Source organism: Wasmannia auropunctata, unplaced genomic scaffold (assembly GCF_000956235.1).
Source record: "Wasmannia auropunctata unplaced genomic scaffold, wasmannia.A_1.0 LD336036.1, whole genome shotgun sequence".
Lineage (NCBI taxonomy): Eukaryota > Metazoa > Arthropoda > Insecta > Hymenoptera > Formicidae > Wasmannia > Wasmannia auropunctata.
This window is the reverse complement of record NW_012026854.1, coordinates 768,423-788,423: the sequence shown is the minus strand read 5'-3', so window position 1 is coordinate 788,423 and position 20,001 is coordinate 768,423. Positions and strand designations below refer to the sequence as shown.

Sequence of the window (20,001 nt, the reverse complement as noted above, 5' to 3'; positions counted from 1 at the left end):
GGCCGCAAATTTATGTTCATGTTCCACGTGATAAGATGTATCTGAGAAATTTGGAAGCGAAATTTGAAATATTAGTAGAATTAATAACATATTAGATCGAATATATATACAAATCGCTAACAAAATTAGAAGTATATTAGATCACATGTTTAAAAAGGAAATCGGTATATTGAAAACAGAGATATAGATCGTATGATATCCTATGACGTCCTATGTTTATAATTCGTGTTATAAAATAAAAAGCGCAAAATATTGGGATAAGATTTTATCCCATTAGTATTCAACGATAATATGATTTGACTATCAAAACGGCTTTTACATTCATGAAAATCCGTATCATTATTCGCTAAAAATTGTATTCCAATGTGTATTTTAAAATTTCTTTGCTTAGTCTTCTTTATTAGTTCATAAAATTCTTTACAATTACATTGCTTATAATTTATTTTAAACATTATATAATTCCTCTCAATTAATCGCGCCGAATTAATTAAATTAATCTAATTAAAGTAACATTTAAATATTAGCATTAATTTCTTTTCAAATTGCTTAAGCATACAAAATTTATTTCTCGAATTAAATTTTTAACGATATGATCAAATAGCAAAATAAAATATAAAATATTATAAAATATTATTTTGCTATTTGATAATATCATTAAAAATCATTCGAGAAATAAATTTTATAAACTTAAGCAATTTCAGAAGCAATTAATGCTAATTGGAAAAGTATACAATTATAATGAACTACTATATAATGACAAAGAAATAAAATTAAGTAAAAAATAAAATGTACGTAAATAAATTTCTTAACTATAATTATAATAAACAAAAATATAGTTTTGACTTCTTGTGCATTTCAATTTTGTATAATTCCGTTTAACATTCCAATATCGTTTCCAATTCGCTTCAACGTGAGTCTTCTCCTTCGCTTGTACTCTCACTTTCGCTTCCGCTAGAAAAATCGCTTGAGGTGCAATCACTCTCATCACATGAACAATTTGAACAGCTACAGCTCGTGTATGAACGGGAATCGGAGGACGAACTTGAATACGTCGAATATGACGATTGCGACGAATACGATGACTCTTCATCGAAACTGCTATTTAATAACTCGTTGCTCTCTGGAAGAAAGAAAAAAAAAGAAACAAGAGATCAGTTCCGGAAATATCGTATTTAGGACACGGTTACGTGACTCTCGCGCGTGAATTCTCAGAAGAATTTATCAAACTGTCCAATAGGAGAAGTGAATTTTGTCTTAAGCGTGACGACGGGGATTAATTCTCGTAATATTTAACGTCATGACAAAATTTCTTGAAAACATAAAAAATTCTTTGAAATTAACAGTCGGCATAAAGCAAATTGACGAGGAATTGGAATTCAGTTTTGGCATATAAAAATAGAACGGAGAATTGAAAGATATAAAAGATTTTACCTAAATCATTTTTAATACAATCCATCTTTTTCTTGACAACGGTTATACGTCGGCTAAGATCTTCGATAGCTCTCGCAGCTTTTATATTCTTCTTATATTGTTTTTCATTTTCGACTTGCTTTTTTCCTCTCGAACACTGATTATCGGATTTTTTTGCGCAACATTCTGGAAAGTAATTATCAATCGATATAAATTGAGTGAAAATTGATATTTGTTTAAACTGATTATATGTATATAGAAATATTTTAGATGTTTCTCTTACTTCCGTGTTGACATTTTGTCTTCTCCGTATTACTTATCCGCTTAAGAGATTTACGTGACTGGTCACTTTTTTTCACTTTTTTCTCGGAATTTTCTTCTTTTAGTTTCTTCTTTTTCAATTGATTAGGCATGCTTTTGTCTGAAAAATATATGCACTTATTTAAATGAGTATAGAGGATTAATTTCTTTGTAAAAATCTATATTCTTTTTTAGTATCTTACTGTATTCTTTAGATTTGTTAATCTTCTTTATATTATTATTGACTTCGACTTCTTCACATTTCTTCTCTATTTCGCTAAGAAATGTTGAGCAGTCTAAGGAAAATTTATTATTAATAAAATCATTATTGAAACATTATTATTGTAGAAAAAATATATAATATATATTTTAATCTTACTTTCCACTTTTTTATCTTCTACTTTATTTTTCGACAAATTTTGATTCACTTTATTACATTTCAAATTATTTTCCGATTTCACATTCGTCTTTTCCTGTTCTCCAAGTATATTTGCGCTACCTGAAAAATAATATTGTATTTTTATTATCATTTTTAAGAGTAACTGTCCTATAAAATATGTAGGTACGTAAAAATTGAAAAATATAATCGATGTTTTATTTACTTTCACCTTCTTTGTCTTTTGTGTTCCTCTTCAATTTCTGTTTTTTATGTTGAACATTTTTCTCTGATTTATTTTCAGAATTTTTTGTTTTCGATCTTTTATTTTCTGCCGTTAATTCTTCCCTTTTCGCCGTCTTTTTTATCGTTTTTTTTATTGGTATTTCTCTTTTAGGAGTGCTCGTTTGCACAAGTCCAGTTTCGTTGATGTTCGTTATATCTTGTAGGCTTCTATATTCTAATATTTTATTGATTGAATTGACATTCTTCTTGGCACTGTTGTTTGAAAATTTTTGGATTTCTTCTTCTGCATTATCGATATCAAGTGAGAGTTCTTGCAAACTTGGAATCATTTCCTCAACCTTCTTGGAAGTTTGTCGAGGCTTCCTTGGAGCTCTTTTTTTTTTATTTACTGTAGTTTCTACGATGTTTTCGCTATTCGTACTTGATGAAGTTCCAGGTAAATTCATTGTTGAATCCTTCAGTGGAGATTTTTGGCTTTCTTCTTTTGCATTATCGATATCAGGTAGAAGTTCTTGCGGCATCATTTTCTTATCCTTTTTGCGAGTTTGTCGAGGCTTTCTTGGAGCTCTTTTCTTTTCACTTACAGTAGCTTGTGTTTCTACGACGTTTTCGCTATTCGTACTTGATGAAGTCCCAGGTAAATTCATTGTTGAATCCTTCAGTGGAGATTTTTTCGCGGATCTTGGACTTGCTTTATTCTTCGCAGTGGTATGATCTGTACAGTTGTTCATTTTATTAAATTTATTTTATTTTATTATTTTTTATTTATTTTAATTTAATTCTATTGAGAAAATTGGTTTAAAATAGTTAATAGTGACAAAGTGAAAAATGATTTAATGAAATGAAACGAATTTTTTGAAATAATAATGAGTTTTTATGAAATCTGGCTCTTACCTTTAACTTTAAGAGTCTTCTCTTGTGCAATCATATCACCGAAATCTTTCAGCACATTTTGAATACGAGCGACTTCGCTTGTTTCAAACTTTTCAATATCTTTCCAAGGATCGGATTCTAAAACATGGTCAACGTCGAGCGAACCGTCCCCACCGGCGAACGACAATGCTGATCTTCGTATGTTACCGTTACGATTTTTCGTATTACGACTCATAATCGATATTTGATATAATCGCCTATTAAGAAATATTCTAAGTATCAATACGACATATATATTTTAATATTATATTTTTACAATTTTATTTAATATTGAGAGAAGTGAAAATCACACATTATATAACTTACTTGCATCAAAATTCTTCTTTGTTCCGAGATTTATTTTCTTGCAACTTATTTGAACGATGTGGATATGCTGTTTTTAGCTATTTCAGTTTTCTACTAAAATACTAAAAATAATTGAAATAACGCACGTTTATAAGATATTTAAATAATAATGCGGAGACGTATTAATTCCGAGGAGGAACACGTGTACCGTCGAGGAAAGACACCTCAGAACTATGTGAATTGTGTTTATATAGATTTTAACCTTCTCAGAAATCCTTGCCAGGGATCGGTAGGGATTTTTCCTCTGTATGTGTTCGACATACATGTAAATAACAAGAAACGTTGTCTCTAGAATATACAGAGACAATCTTTGTAACTTTTATGCTAACGTATACCTATATGCTTTTCAAAAAGCTTATGTACAATCATTTTAAATTGTAGCTTATATTATCATTATGCAATGTATGATTATCTAATATCTATCTATCTATCTATAATAATACTAATCCTATTAAAAACTATTTTGTCTTTAATAATAAATAATTTTTATTACACAAATAGTTACACATTAATGTAATTTCTCATTTGAGAAAGTTTAAACTTATTAAAGGCATCTCTTAATTTTAATGTATCGTCGCATATTATAAAATGTAGAACGAGCAAATTAAAGATTCGATATCTCATTTGCGTCACGATTCCAGTTTTTACGTCGCAATTTCTTCTTTACAATGTGATTTTCTTACGTTGCCGTTATAACGACGTGGCATCCTATCGAGATAGGCACGCGTAGGCTTGGAGAAGAATCGCGTCAGAAAAACCGGATTATCGAGCGTACTCTCGTAGCGGGACGGAATAGAATTCAATGACGTCATCATGCCGGCGCATGGACTTTACACGGCCGTAACATCTGGTCGATCGAGTGGAATAGGGCTTCGTGACGTCACACGACCCTCGATGAGATCACTTGATTGCAAGTGATGTCACAAGTGTACTCCCCCGTCACGTCGGCCGTAGCGTCATTCACTGCGATATAGCTTCATCCGTTTTAAATATCGAGGGAAATCAAGTAGAAGAAGCTGACACCTTTTATGAAGCAGAGCTAATTTTCTCGGCTATGTAACAGCGTTTATTTTCGAAGACGGATAAAATCGGTCGTTACGCTCCAATGGGACGTTTTCCTTTTTCCTTTAATTACTAATGTCCTATATACGTTAGAGGCACTGGCCCGATGGGATCGAGGCATTAATAGACGTATCTCGATTTTACGAACAATATTCATCTTGTTTTTCGCAAAATGAAAGTAAGCAGACAGTTGAAATCCAGGGTGGCATGAATTATTCAGTACGTATAATCGAAGATTGGGGCTGTGAATTAATTGTGTCACTGTAAAAATAGTTCTTATGAAGTATGGCATTTTTAAAGAAGATACTCTCCCTTCCTCCCTTCAGGACTGATCATTGAACATTTTGTAGGATATCTGATATTATAAAATTTTGAAATAAACATAGTATAGAAATAAAACAGTATAGCAATTTTGGATGGCCAGACAATATTTTTTTCAAATCATGATATGCGTAAATTGACTGTTGGGCAAAACCCATCTGACAATTTTCAATAAATAAATGTTTTAGAACACTACAAAACTCACTCTCATCTTTTAAGATAATATTTATATACGCGGAATTGTCGGCGCGCCAATTGGTATCAATCAGTGCGATTTCATCGATTTTGCAAAATTGCCTTTTCATGTGATCTTGAAAAATGATTATTAACGATAGCAATTAATAAGTTTAAAACTTCAAACGACGTTAACGATGAATGTTGGAATTTTTATTCCGTTCCACACAGAAAACGAAAAAAAAAATTTCTTTTTTCTTTGATTTTATATTTTTCCGCAGAACAGTAATTGCGGATACGTCAATTTAACGCTATTGATAATTATTATTTAGATAATTTGCGGAAATAAAACTTCGGAAATAATTTGAAGATATCAGGGATTTTATATACATTTTAGTCTATTTTATATATAATTAATGAATTTATAAAAGAGAGAAGAAACACTTTGTCTAGGTCATTTTCATGTGTTTACTGCACAAATTTGCCAAAAGCGATTTAGCTCAGAGGAAGCAGTCTGACTTTTTTATAATAATTGCGTTAACCAAGCTGATTCGCATAGCAATTAAGTAGTAATTATATGTATATTAATCTATATGAGAGATTATATATTCAGATTATTATTGCGCTGCTAGTGTAATAATTAATTGTATAATCCATGGATTTATATTTATAATCCGTGCATATGTTTTATTGCACATGTCGGAACAATGTATTTTCGAAGACAGGTGATATATCACATTGCCGAGACGTTAACAATGTCCGAGAAACATCGATTTCTGTCCGAAAATTCGAGGTCTTCCAAATCGTTGCCGCTACACCTCGGCTTATTTTTGCTCGCGCGAAAACATGGAATTACAGATTGATTTTACAAACAACTCATCGCGAGAGATCGTGTACAGCTCCGCAAGTAATAATAGCAATTGCAATTGTTTAATCATTTCAGCGATGAAACCAGTTTTTAGATATTTGATTGTGATAAATCTACCTAGAAATACACGATCTTTCGGAACATTAACACATGCAAAAAGATCTATTATGGTCAATGTTACATTTAAAAAACATTAGATAAGTTTCATATAACGTCAGGTAAAGAGAAAATAATTTTTTGAATTTTCTCGAAACTCTCCAATATTTTTCATAATCATTTTTCTGCATTAATAAAAAAGTTCTGAAAGAGTCATGTCTACGCCATTGCGGATGTAAGCGGAGGTTGACGGCTGTTGAGAGTAATAACTTTAGCAGAAAGAGAAGAAAAAATAAATCTGAAAGAAATCTTGCCTCCAGGGGATCATGTTCGTTTGACTCACAAAAATAAAACGTCGATTCACCACGCGCGGTAAGACCGGTGCCCACACGCAGGCACACGTATACTTATATAAAAGTGTCATCGGGCCAGTCTCGCGGATAGTTAGGTGCTGCGCATCGAGCGAACATGATCGAGGTAAGAGGGAATCAGAAATTCCGTGAAAAGTAATATAAAAAAAGAAAATGCGTCCACACGTGTTTTCCGCGAGTGACGTCGAATTCATGTGTCAACCATGTGGTTAGCCATGTTATTCTCCCAAGTGAAATTTCCTCGTCAAAATCCCAATCGTGTTAACTTTCCTCGAATCGAAATGTGAGATTTGACGAAGTTAGGGGATTTACGTAATGGGAATCGTGCAAAATTCAAAATGTAAAAAGTGACAAGTGTAAAAGTCCATATTGATTAAACGATTAATCTGATTAGAGTGGTAGAGTCGACTTTTAGTGCTAAATGGCTTTTAACTTTTTTTGAGATGACTCAGCTGTTATGAGCGATTCGTTACTACATTTCGAAGTTATTAATAAGTTTTTCTTACATAAGGGTATTACAGATATCCCTTAAATTCTTAATAAATGAAATTTTTGAAAAAAATAAACGTCTTTTGATATCAAGTCATAACGAAAAGTGAAAAGCCAATTGGTGCCTAAAACGTTTATAGACGTAAATTTATGACAATTTATACATTTACTCCTTTATTTAAATTGGTCCTATTTTTAATTGTCAAACAAAATATTCTTGAGAAGATAAAATCAAAATTTTCTGGTCCTTAGTTAATTTTGCTTCACTATTAGTAACAAGATTTATAATTGGATTTCGTGGCTAAAATTGCGTGAATGGTTAGCGTGATTGTGTAGGCGGGAGTTTGCCGATCGCCTAATTTTAACCAAATTTAATTATAAATCTATCACTGAAGGCAAAGGCAAAGTTACTCGTAAAGATTGACGATGTACGAACAGGTCGTCAATAATTAATAATGTTGGAATATTCTTGGAAATGGTTGTGTTACAAAAAAACGCGTAGCTGGTGATGACTGAAAGAAATGTAGATAAAATTATTTAATGTAATATTAAAATGTTATTGAAATGTACATTTTTCGCGGAACGTATTACATCGTTAATTAATTTTAGCATTTAATTATTGAAGATATATAAATTGAATATAAATTTAAGAAATTCTAAAAAATTAGATTCTCTCAAACGCATTTTAATCTTTGTTTTAACTTTTAAGGAAATTTAACTTAAAACCAAAATAAAATACAATTTTATTCACGATTTCATTATATTATGGATATAAATACAGAAAAGATATATTTTTGGATAAGGGACCGTATTAAATTGTAAATATAATTGTAAAGACAGTAGAAAAGTTTTTATGTGTGAAATGATTCCATTGTTAAAATTAGCAAATGATTTTTCTATGACGCAAATACCTTGTTTCGACGATCTGTCCTCGCGATCGGTAATGAGAAAAAATCTTTTTTATCCAATACGAAAATAACTTTGTCTCGTTTGAAGAATTTCTAGTCAATCGCGAGAAAGTGGGTTATCTTTTAACCTGGTCGCGATTTGGGTCAAGTGAAGTGGAGCCCGAGATCGTGTCTATATGAAATAGCGAGGGGGTGTGTGGGAGATTCTCCCACACGTATTTCTATCTATCTACCTGCGAGTGTCGTGTCAAATCGTCGTCGTCCGCTTTAAATTTTCACGGGATTCCCCGACGAATTCAATCTCCACGTGATTTCCACCGCACTGCTCGTGAAATCGCCCAGTTCCATGTATTTGCGCGACGCAATAAAAAGTCATAAATTCGCGGCTGCATTGCCGAGCAAGGCATTTATTTTCGCATAGATCCCTCCAGTGACTTTGAGTTAATTTCGCGTAAATCCCGTTTATGCCGCGTTAAAAAAAAAAATAAATTTCACGTGCGTGATTTTTTTTTTTATGGAACTTCGCGTTTTTTTCGCGAGATGCGAAATACCGACTAAGCGAGGATAGTCTAAACAATTTTCAAATCTAGACATTTTGCGAATATTACAATATCGCTTGTAGAAATTAAGATCGCTTAATAAAGAAATATAATTTTTAACTTAAATTTTGAATATTAAATATTAAGTATTTTAATTAGTTAATTTTTTAATTTTAAATTAAGATTTTTTAAACTCAAGTTTATGTAATTTAAATGAATACATACTTTTGTTAATTAATTCCAATCTAGACGTTAAAAATTGCTGAGAGCATTTCTTTATTAATTACAGTTCAGAAAGTATTGAAATTTTAAAATTTACATAATGAATTATTTCTACATTCAACAAATTTGCAGTTAAAATCAAGCAATTCTGGAATATTTATCTATTTTGATTGATAACTGAAAGCAATTGGTTTCTGTGCGTAAATGAAAATCTCGTATAAGCGCACACGCACTGATGCAACTGCGTTGCATTCAAATGCTTTTGATGCAGTTTCTGGTACTATTCCTTGGCGTTTACGGGGCATTGGCGGCTCCACATGAACCCCATGTGAGTCATGATCCTCATCTGGACAGTAACGCGGAAGTGGTCGACAGTGAGCTGCGGTTTTACGGTACTAACAATCTAAACGAAAAGGCACTTCCAATATCTCGCTTATACGACACGGGGACGAATAATCTGCCGGCGAGGAATAATCTGGCGGAGAGATCTCAAGTATCTCAACGACTTCCCGGAACGGCGAATCTGGCGGAAAAGCGAATCCCTGATGTCATCCTGAAGAGATTGTCGCAAGTGCCTGATGTCAAGTAAAAAGAAGAAAATCGGGATCTAAGATGTAATACTTTGCTGACAATAACATTTAAAATACATTTGGCTATCGTCACCATTATATCTGGATAATGCATTGCATATAAATTGCACGAATGTTTTTACTAATGAAATCACAGAAGATTAAAGCACATTTCCAATATTTAAAATTTTATTGAAAAAAGAAAGTAAGAAACTTTTTGAAAATTGTATGGATAACCACGTCACGATTATATCATTGTGCATATGCATCACATTAATAAAGAAGGAAATCTAAATGGAAGTCTCTGAAAGGATACAAGTTATATGAAAATGGAGAGTTAATACATACTACTGGTTATATAATTTTTAACATCTTATTGAAATTAACATAGAATGATTAATCAATCATTTTGGAAGATTTATTAATAAATGAATAAATAATCCAAAATAAGTCTGTTGAAATTATTATACTTTATTATATTATTAAGGAATAATTATATAGATTGCGTCGTAAAAGATAAAAAATATGTACTTATATACATAATCATCCATAAGTTATTACATTATATATGTAAAGTAAATAACTCTTGAGTTATTTACTATACTACTACGTCGTAATTATGTAATTATAAAAGTGATAAAATCATTCGCGGAAACCACAGGAGAAAACGTGCAATTTACATTTTTTCCTTTCCTTTTACCTCCTCTCTCTCTCTCTCTTCGTTATTACCTCACAGGATGACTATTACGCACTAATTGCATATATGCAATTTTTTAAACAAATAGAAGAATGTTGCTGAGTATATATAGTTTGAAGCAAGAAATTGAGAAATGAATTTTATCGACAATATAATTACGCAATTTATTTTTCCATCTTTTACATATGGTGCTCTGTATTATTTTGTTGATAGCAATATTGCTAACTAGTGAATAGAATTTAAACAAAATGTTTTACAATACTAACGAAAATTCAACAATACAATTATATCTTTAAAATATTACGATAATAAAATACATAAATTATTTTATAATCGAAAAAATAACAATAAATAACAAGAATTGATTATTTTATGGGAACAACGTTCTTTACATTGTTTCACATACATAGCATTCGTCGGTAAAAACGAAAATACTATCGGAAACGTGATTTTATGTTATTCTTACATTAAAATTAAGATTTATGTAGCAGTTATATAAATTGTGGCTATTATATATGTAATTGTTGTTTATATTATATATTTAAATAAGGAATCTAAGATATCAGCAGTCAGTAGTAATATTAGCAGTCAGTATGCATTTCCTATCGGCGAAAATGAGAAGATGCCGACAGCGTTATATCGATTTCAGTTTGCTGTTCACTTTATTCGAAAGATAACGCCACAAACAAAATTTAGTGGAATAAACGATATATTGAGCAATATAAAATAAAGATTGAAAATAATAGGCGCATACATAGTACTTACAAATTTAAAAACAAAAAATCTCCGTTTAACTTAAATTCGTGTATACTTTTCGATAAATATAAAAGACGAGTGTTGATTACATTTTTATATTTATTAATATAAAGATTTTATATCCATACTTACTGCGAAACGTGGATGTCTTTTATAGGAAACATTATTTAATATATATATTTTTAATTGTTTAAATAGTCTATATATTATTGATTTTAAAGACTACTTCATTTAAACAGAATTAGAGATTTTATTCCTTTTACTTTTCTTTTATTGCACAAAAAACTCGATGATATTTCGTATTCATACTAGTCAATATGTTACACTCTTCTAAGATTGACGTGCCACCCTTTAGCTTCTGCTATTTCGTACTTGCTGGACATTATTTCGTCGGCGAATTGCACCAAGTCATGGCAGTCCTTCGTACGTGTTAGAACTTTAATCCAGTCGGCGTTTGGATTTAATACACGCAACCGATTAACAGCGAGATTACACAGGGCTCTACGTGCAGTCGTCGAGCTTATGGTAGCTTTAAACTAAAATTAGCTGAACTTCGCGTATCTTCGATACCGCGCCTTATTCCAGCAGCGCCTCATGTTGATCGTCGAGCGCGAGGATAATAGGATTTCAGCTCACTCGAAAAACTTGACTTAACCACGTCTATCTATAAAATCTGTAACCTAATAGTACATAGGTATTAAAGTGAATCTTTGATATTCCTTAAAAAATAGTGATTAGAAAAACGAGAAAATCAGTTGAATTTAAATTTATAAAATTATTCGGTAAGAATTACGTATCAATAAAAAGAATTCGATTAGTTAAGGAAATCTTTGTATCAAATTCCGACATTCCGAATCTGATGTAAAGTTATAGTTTCTGAATCAATTATGAAATCCATTTAAAACAACCCTTTACAAATTAGAGATTTGAGCAAAGAGCTTTAACATTAGCAGTACGTACATACAATTGGCATACATCCTTCTTTAAACAAAATATCAAATATAGATTAGAGATTTTATTTCCAGATGGCTTAAAATGTATGACTGTATCCAATACCACCTCGAACACGAAAGCCACTTCTATCACAATTACATATGTATTTTGATCGAGTGTAATCTCGGAATAACGCATCGCGATGAAAATTGGCGAACTAGCTCAGCGAGGCTTTATCTCCTCTTCGTGCATGCGCTATTACGTGCTATTATAGCGCGACATCTTCACGAAGTGTGAAATCTAATATTCACGTCGCACACAGGTTGTTGCTTCGAGCGCGTGGCCCTGTCCTCTCGCGTTCGTGTGTGTACACCGACACGTGCTGTTCTGGTCGGGACACACGCGATACACTAGTCAGAAAGAGAGACAGTGAGAGAGTGAGAGGGGGGGGGGAGGGAGGGAGGTCGAGGGAGAGAGGAAAAAGAGAAAAAACGTATGTATTCGCTCTTATGACTGCTAATCTTAACGGAAGAGAATGATGTTTGTATACGGTTAGGGATTACGCCGACAGGTTACGGTTTCGGGGGCGAGTCAAAGACACCGACCACACTAGTGCAACAGCAATGCCCCCCGGTCAGGTGGGTTAACCGGCTCCTAACTTTGACCGACGCCGGCCGACGTTGCCTGCACTCGCGAAATCGGTCGATTAAAGCCCCCCCCACACACACACACACACACACACTCACACACACATATGTACGTAAAATCCACACGATGCATTGTGCATTCAAACACGATAATTGCACCGTTATAAGCAGATAGAGATTCGAAGATTATCGACCAACATTGTGATGCCCGTGAGAAATCATACTTCAACCTCACATTAATACTACGATTTGTTGATAGAACAAAATGAAACAGAACAAATAATACGTACGAAAAGAGAGAAGATTAGAATAGATTATATATTTAAATAATTATTTTTTACATAATCAAATGAATTTTATAAGTTACCTATATGAATTTTTAATTTATATAAACATACATATGAATGTAGATTATTTCTGTGTTTCTGTATAAATTAGTTAAAATTTAAGTGATTCATTTCTCTTGTGAAAAGGCGACAAGTCTATTTATCGAAGAAATTATAGTAGAGAAAGGGCACTATGTAGCGAAAGGGCACTATTCGCTTTCAGAGTATCGGATTGCGATTCGACAGAAGCATGTAGTGTTACAGTTTCGATGGACAGAAGCACTATCGCTGATATCGTTGCTTGGAAACAATGCTAACTGTTCTATATTTTCTCGTTGCATATAACATGACGACATAGAGTGTTATTTATGGCTCTTTTATTATAACATTTTACTTTTCTTGTATATTTTATGTAGATAATGTTTGCTTCATTTTTTATGATATTGTCTAACCACACAAGAAAACTACGTAAAAAAATCTTCATACTGAGGAACTATAAATCAAAGGAATCAAAGAAATTTTAACGTATTTTTCAAGAAATATATTGAAATTTTTAAGTTAAATTTAAATAATTGAATTTTTATATAATTAGACTATAGTTTAATTGTGTGATTAAGTAAAAATCAAGGCTTACATTATTTATACTCTAAACTCTAAACTCTATTAGATCAAAGTACTACCGCAATTATTCTTTTAATGAAATCTTTAAAGATCTCTTTTCATTTCTTTGACACTTCTTAATTTTTTGACACGTACATTTGCGTGGTATGTAAACTATCGATAAAAAAATGAAAGAACTGTGCCTTTTTGAATGTAATTATATCTATTCAGTTAAATGTTCGCAGTACATTCGACATTAAGGTAAAAATATTCCTGGCACACGGTATTCTAAAGCTGCACGTTTAAAATGGTGCATACATTTTAGCGAAATAGTCCTCGCTATGAAGTCATAACATTTTAAGTTGCACACGGAGCACGTGAGGAGATTCATTAATGGAAAATGCGGAATAGCTAGGTAAACGCGTGTGTTGTATACGTTTACGCGCAATATCGTTAAGAGTAAGTTTTAAGCGCATTTATGTAAATACATGCGTTGTAAGTGCATTTTACGGAAAAATCAAGAAAGAATTTAGAAGATATTTGACGATATAAATCATCGTTCTTTAACATTCCTCAATAATTTTAAAACTCTTTTGAGTTGTCCTCTTAGTTTTATTGTTCTATAAAATCCTATAAAAAAATTTAATCTATAATTCAGAATGAATAATTGATAAACACAGATTTTAAAATAATTTAAAGTAGCAATTCGCATGATTCATTAAGAAAAATACTTATAAGTAATAGATAAAATAATAAAATTAAGTAACAATAAAAATAAAAAATTAAATTTAAAATGTAAATGTAAAAATAATTGAAATATTAAAATATTATTTAAATTGTTATAAAACTTTTCCTAGTTTGAATGTTAGCTAAACTTTTCAAAAAATTATGCTTATATAAAATGTATTAGACAAATTAAACTTTAATTTGTCTAACTAAATTCAGGAATTTTCCCCAATGATACTAGCGATTTTCTGTCATTCTCTTGATTCTTTGTCCTCCTTTTTTCTTCTTCTCTCTTTCGCAAAGTTATCCCATCTACCCGCAGGGGACAATATCATTTAGTTTAAAAACCATTGATATAGATATTCGAAGTATATATATATATATATATATAATGACACCTATATATAAAATTAAAATTGCATAGTTAAGATATAAGTTAAAGTTTAATACTTTGATATTATGATTTTTATAGCTTCATTTATATTTAATGCTTAATTCTTTTACAAAATATATCTTTTGACGGAACGACAGAAGATATAAAAGAACAAATTCTAATCTAGTTGCATATTGTGGTTAAAAAAATATACTTCGAAAATGTCCAACTCTTATATCGCGTTAAGTAAATGGATGATAGCCAATAGATTGTTCCATAAATACGACTGTTTATGTACACACACGTTCGTGGAGTGAGAAAACCACGATCACGCTTAAACCATGGAATCCACTGCTCTATTTGTCAACTAAATATTGACACTTATCGGACTTCAAGCGCGCAAAAAGAGACGATAAATCGTCTTGCTTTTTTTAAACTATGTAGCAACTTGAAAAAACAATCAACTCATATAGGAAATATTAATTCTCAAAATAATTTTTGATATTCTAACAGTGCCGAGAAGTAATCCTCGAATTCATTTGAAATGATTTGAATAGACAACTTTAAATTTGTATTTCAGTTTATATTTCGAGCTATATTATTGCTACTAATGAAAGTAGCACTTTTTCACTAAAACAACTTACTTATTTTATTAAATAGATTTCAAAATGACTCTATTTTTATTTTGAGTAATTTATTTCACAATGTTAAAAACTTAGTCTATTTTACAATTAATAAGTCGAAAATATTTCTTTCTCATGTTACGCAATACATAAATAATTTGTTAAATTATAAATTATTCTAAAATAAGATAAACATGGTAATATAAAAATTTTACGCTTAGCCTTTAAACTACATAAACTATATCCTGTCTATAGTTTACTTAACAAATGTCACGTAATACGCTTTAAATAAAAAATGAACTTCTCGCTGTTGAGTTGTAAAAATATATACTTATCGTCTTTAACTTCCATGACGACCGATTCTTTGAAGGGCCGAGAAAGTTGAAGAGTCAGGAAGGGGAACTCAAAGAAGGTTCTATTTTCTATCGACAAACCCGGCGGGCTTCTTGAATCGTCGTTATTCGGAACAAGGGACGTAAAGTGTCTTTGCATTTGATTCGTAGTTACAATGGCGATTGCCTTCGCCAAAGCGCGACTGCAGTTCGCTATTGTTCCACAGCATGTTGCTTCGAAAAGGGCATTTCGGAGAAGCGCAATTTCTCAAGATCCGTTGGGGATCGACAAATCGTGTAATATTTCGATCATATCGGATATCAAGTTGGAGAGTTCGCGATGATACAATATTGATCGAATATTCCGAAACAATTAAAGTCACCTATAGCTAAGGGAAAAGTAGGTCATCTTTGACAGATTGCAAATTTAATGCATTAGAATACCTGCACAAGTGCGCGCTACGCGTTTATTTATTTCACATGTGATATTAGTATATCTTTTTAATAAATTATTAGTAAGAAACATGATTTTTTAAAGAAATAGATTATTTCAAATAAACAATAATTTTTGTTATGATATATTTGTCACGATTGATATATGTATAATATATTTATCACGATACAATTTATTTTGAAAATTCAATTCTCCATTTTTAGTAAAACAAATTAATATTGCAACGTTTGGCAGCTCAAATGATATGTTTGTACTGCATTTAAAAGTTTATTTAAGTTTGCACGTATTAAACTTATGTAACTGAAGTTTATACCAAGTTGACCGTTGCGCTCTCAGATTTGTGATGATATTTCCTCTCTGCGCATTGTAAAATGTAGATAACGAGCGTAACAGGGAATTAGAAAGTTTTTCAGCTTTCACTCTTTATTGTGAGAGCTCAGTTTGTGTCCTCTGACGAATGACTTCGTTGATCCTGTTCGCGTTTGCTGTGAAATCGGAAGCGAGCAGATCCAACAGAAAGAAGAAACTTTAGCGCAAACGAATGGATCCTCGCGCTTTAAGCGAAAGTTATCCGCGCACTGTTAATGCGTCTAACTAGCTCGCTTCTCTCGCTATCCACGCACCTGCGTCCTCTTTCCTTTCGCTGCGTAACAACATCCTTTGCGACCGAAACCTGGGAACTAGCTTTGCGCGTAGGAATAACATATACACTGCATAATTGGACCGCATAACGCGATTCCATTTTGTCCCTATGCAGTGTTATACAAAGTAAAAATAATCTTACATATGTACGCCTTTGACTATACAGATACGCCATATATAGAATTTTACATGTGAATTTTATATATATATATATATATACCTATATATATATAACTCTTTATATAAATCTCTATTCTGTTTTTGAAAATGGAAAATATCATTAAGAAGTTATATTTGTTTTTTGGAGAGAGTCCTTTTTACGGCCACTCAAATCTTTAAATACATATTTAAACATTTCTTTGAATAATTAACTTTAGGTGACTTTACTATATTTAAATATTTCATTAAAAAATTCTTCTCTTATTTTGATATAACAATCGATCAACTGTAAAAATTAGTAGAAATAGCTCATTTCTCTTTCTTCTATAAAGATTATCTTTCGTCATGTGTTCAATTCTCGATATAGCTGAGGTAAATGCAATCAGATTTAGTAGCCTTCGTTGACGTTGCTCAAATTAAATTGAAATCGATTGCGTCATTATCTGATTGCTTATTTCAGGAATGACAATAAACGCTCGGAGCGCGTAGTAAAAGATTCGAGAAAATCGATTTTATCTGATTGTTTGTGTCTTTTCTTTAATTTTTACGGATACTAATTAGTATTAGATTGATAATTAACTGGAGAAAGTGTAACACATTCTTTTAACTCTTTTTCCTTTTCTTGCTTTCGATGGCATATTATATTTATACATTTTTTATGCGGATTATTTCAACAAACTTGATAATGCATCAAATTTTTAAGATAAGTTTTTGATTGAAGTTAAAATTAAATAATTTAGTTTTAAAGATCTTTTCTTTTTTAATTATAGTCATAAAGATCTGTCAATTAATAGATTTTATCTTCAAATAAAACCGTTCACGTTGCCTAGCTAATCAACTTCTTTTGAGCAGAGAAATTAATATTGGATAAAAAATATAAAATTAATATGGACGTACAGAATATACATTTTGCTTTAATTTTCAACGTTGTATATTTTGAAACGTATCCAATGCAGGAATGCATATTGTAAAGAATATTATTTTTATTTCGCGACCATTATTTAGTTGCATTAATGCGGTTTATATGATTCTCTAATTGGCGGACTTTTTTCTATATGATTTACTTAATAATTTATCTTTAGATTTCCCTTAAGATACGCAGCGTTGCGTAAAATTCAAATAAATCATCCAATATAAAGAATATCCCAATTGACAGGTCGTATATAATTTGTTCAACAACAAAGACTTGGGATGAGGAAAAGGGAGCCGGTGTTCTGGACCGCGTGGAAAGAAGTACGCCGTAAAAATTGTAATAAAACGGTCGTTAACTATATAACCCATAATGGAGTGATATTTGCGTCACCCTGTAATGCCGGTCTGTTCGCTTTCCGTTAAAGCTTTTAGAAATATCATTACAGCCATGGCTGATCGCAAACAGAAATTGCGTGGTTGACTCGTATTTTCGGTATAACATCCAAGTTATATTTTTAATTGGGATTTTTAATTTAAAAAACATGAATCCAATTTATAATTAATTCAGTCTATAATTCTCCGCAATAGCTGACTTTCTTTTAATTTGTACTTATACTGTAAGTTATCTTTTTTCTTTTGCACACGTGGAACATTCCAGTATTATGTTTTGGAACAAATGTTTCATATAAATACATATGTATGTACATTGGCATACATATCGTGAATGTGATATTATCCTGACTTGATAATTCAAATGAAAAGCTAGATATCATGTACTTATCCCAATTATTTTAATCGCATATCCGATTACGCGAAATTAATTATATTGCGTCGAAGAGAGAATTTGGAACATAGCTGTATATATACATATGCATAATGGGCAATTTAATATTTTATCCGAGTTTACTATATTCGCTATATTTACCAAACAGATATATTATTGTGTACTAGAAATAACATTTCTATTTGACCGACCATCAAATATAAGATATCGTAAAAGCCATGATAAAACTGTCGTCCCACTTGCGATTCAGCGGTCAAAAAGTATTTCATGTTTATTATCGTACCGAATGTTCCAGGACGCTTTTGCCCAATTGAAATTCAAGAGAGATATGTAATGATCGAGATACTCAGACCGTCATCGTAACACAAAGCGTTATTTATCAAGCAATTATTTGTATACAGTCGTTTTTTTATATAGTTTGAAAAAGCAATATACGAGTATTTTAACATGTAAAGTGGACTTGTGGCTTACCTCATGGCAAATCTGCAATTACACAATTCGATAAATTCAATAAGTACGAAGTTAAACCGTATCGAAATGTTTCTGAAAACGTTAAAACATTGATGTGCCAATAATGTAGGGAGATAAACTTTGAAGCACACGTACAGTCGATCTTTTTCCCAGGCGATGAAATAAGCGACTGGATCTCGCACTTGTGGATTAGAAACGTCCACGTTGCAAGGACAGCATCGTAAAAACTATAATAAAATTGTCGTTATCGCGTAGACACGGAACAAATGGCAAGCTCTACTCTGCGAGAGCTGTGTCGGTATCAAGTTCTGTGAAGTAGGCAGATGACAATTTTATATGTCGCTGAAAAAAAAAACCATTTTTATTTAGTAATTTAAATCAATATGAAACATTTATTAAAAATCTTTAAACTCTTTATTTTATTTTTTTGTTTTATTTAACATTTATTTCTTTGTTCTAAAACGCGATTCTTTTGCGCATACGCTTCTTGCAGGGAATTAACTATTTTTGGTACATTCTATACTTTCGTGCACTCATTTATTACAGCGTCAACAATACACGTTATTTTCGTGGATGATAAAAAGCAACGCTACAATTGTAGTTCATTATAATCGTTTCTGCACCTGGCCTGCGTTTCGTCGCGCAACAAAAGCGGCGCAAACGATCGGTTTTTCGTGTCACAAAATAGCGAGCTAGTACTACTTCTCGTAATTCGCGGTGTCGCATGTCGTCGTAACATCGACGCGGCGAATCCGATTACGCTATTATCGCTACATTAAACACGCTGCTTGGCATTTTCATGGATCCCCGACCTCTCGTACGTGGCACAGACACACGCGCGATGTTCGCGGAGCGGAACGCAAAGAGAGCCATATCCGCGCCGCGGATTTTCCGCCAAATGCGGCTGTCCAGGTTCTACGTTTTATTCGTCTAACGCGGCGGACGCCGTTTAAATGCAGACACGAAATGAGAATCAAACGGCAACATTTAGAGTTAAATGTGTTGTGCGAACACGGCTTATTGTATTCGTATATAAAAGGTAACCCGGCCACTTTGGCATAACGCTAGGAAAGTGTTGTTGGTACAGCTTAATGCAAAACGTAATGGTACCAAATTGCAAAGATTAGCGTCGAGAAATTTTAAGTGTTTTCGTTATTATACACTAATCTTTCGTGAGGCCAAGTAGCATATAATAATAGCACGAAAGCGGCGAAATCTCACATGATGAGTTTCAAGTTAAATTTTAATTTTTTGAACGAATCATTTGGAATTAGAAACAAGATATATTTGTATTATTTAATCGAATATGAGTGTGATTGTTGTATTGGATTATCTTT

At 32.0% G+C, this 20,001-nt stretch overlaps 2 protein-coding genes across 3 annotated transcripts; one reads left to right on the top strand and one right to left on the bottom strand.

Annotated features, from left to right (window-relative positions):
• Positions 1-628: 628 nt before the first annotated feature.
• Positions 629-3,814, bottom strand: LOC105452197 (uncharacterized protein DDB_G0286299-like). Of its 2 annotated transcripts, none has more exons than XM_011693097.1 (8): positions 3,572-3,814; positions 3,227-3,462; positions 2,313-3,047; positions 2,090-2,209; positions 1,914-2,006; positions 1,694-1,831; positions 1,432-1,596; positions 629-1,120 (listed from the first exon to the last, which is right to left on the bottom strand). In XM_011693097.1, exons 2-8 carry the CDS (start codon positions 3,438-3,440, stop codon positions 906-908), a joined length of 1,680 nt encoding a protein of 559 aa, XP_011691399.1. In that variant the 5' UTR covers positions 3,441-3,462; positions 3,572-3,814; the 3' UTR covers positions 629-905. The 2 variants fall into 2 exon arrangements, with proteins under 2 accessions (XP_011691399.1, XP_011691400.1); XM_011693098.1 differs by having other exon boundaries at positions 2,319-3,047.
• Positions 3,815-6,529: 2,715 nt separating this feature from the next.
• Positions 6,530-9,679, top strand: LOC105452196. Its single transcript, XM_011693096.1, has 2 exons — positions 6,530-6,608; positions 8,932-9,679. Exons 1-2 carry the CDS (start codon positions 6,600-6,602, stop codon positions 9,247-9,249), a joined length of 327 nt encoding a protein of 108 aa, XP_011691398.1. The 5' UTR covers positions 6,530-6,599; the 3' UTR covers positions 9,250-9,679.
• Positions 9,680-20,001: the final 10,322 nt, after the last annotated feature.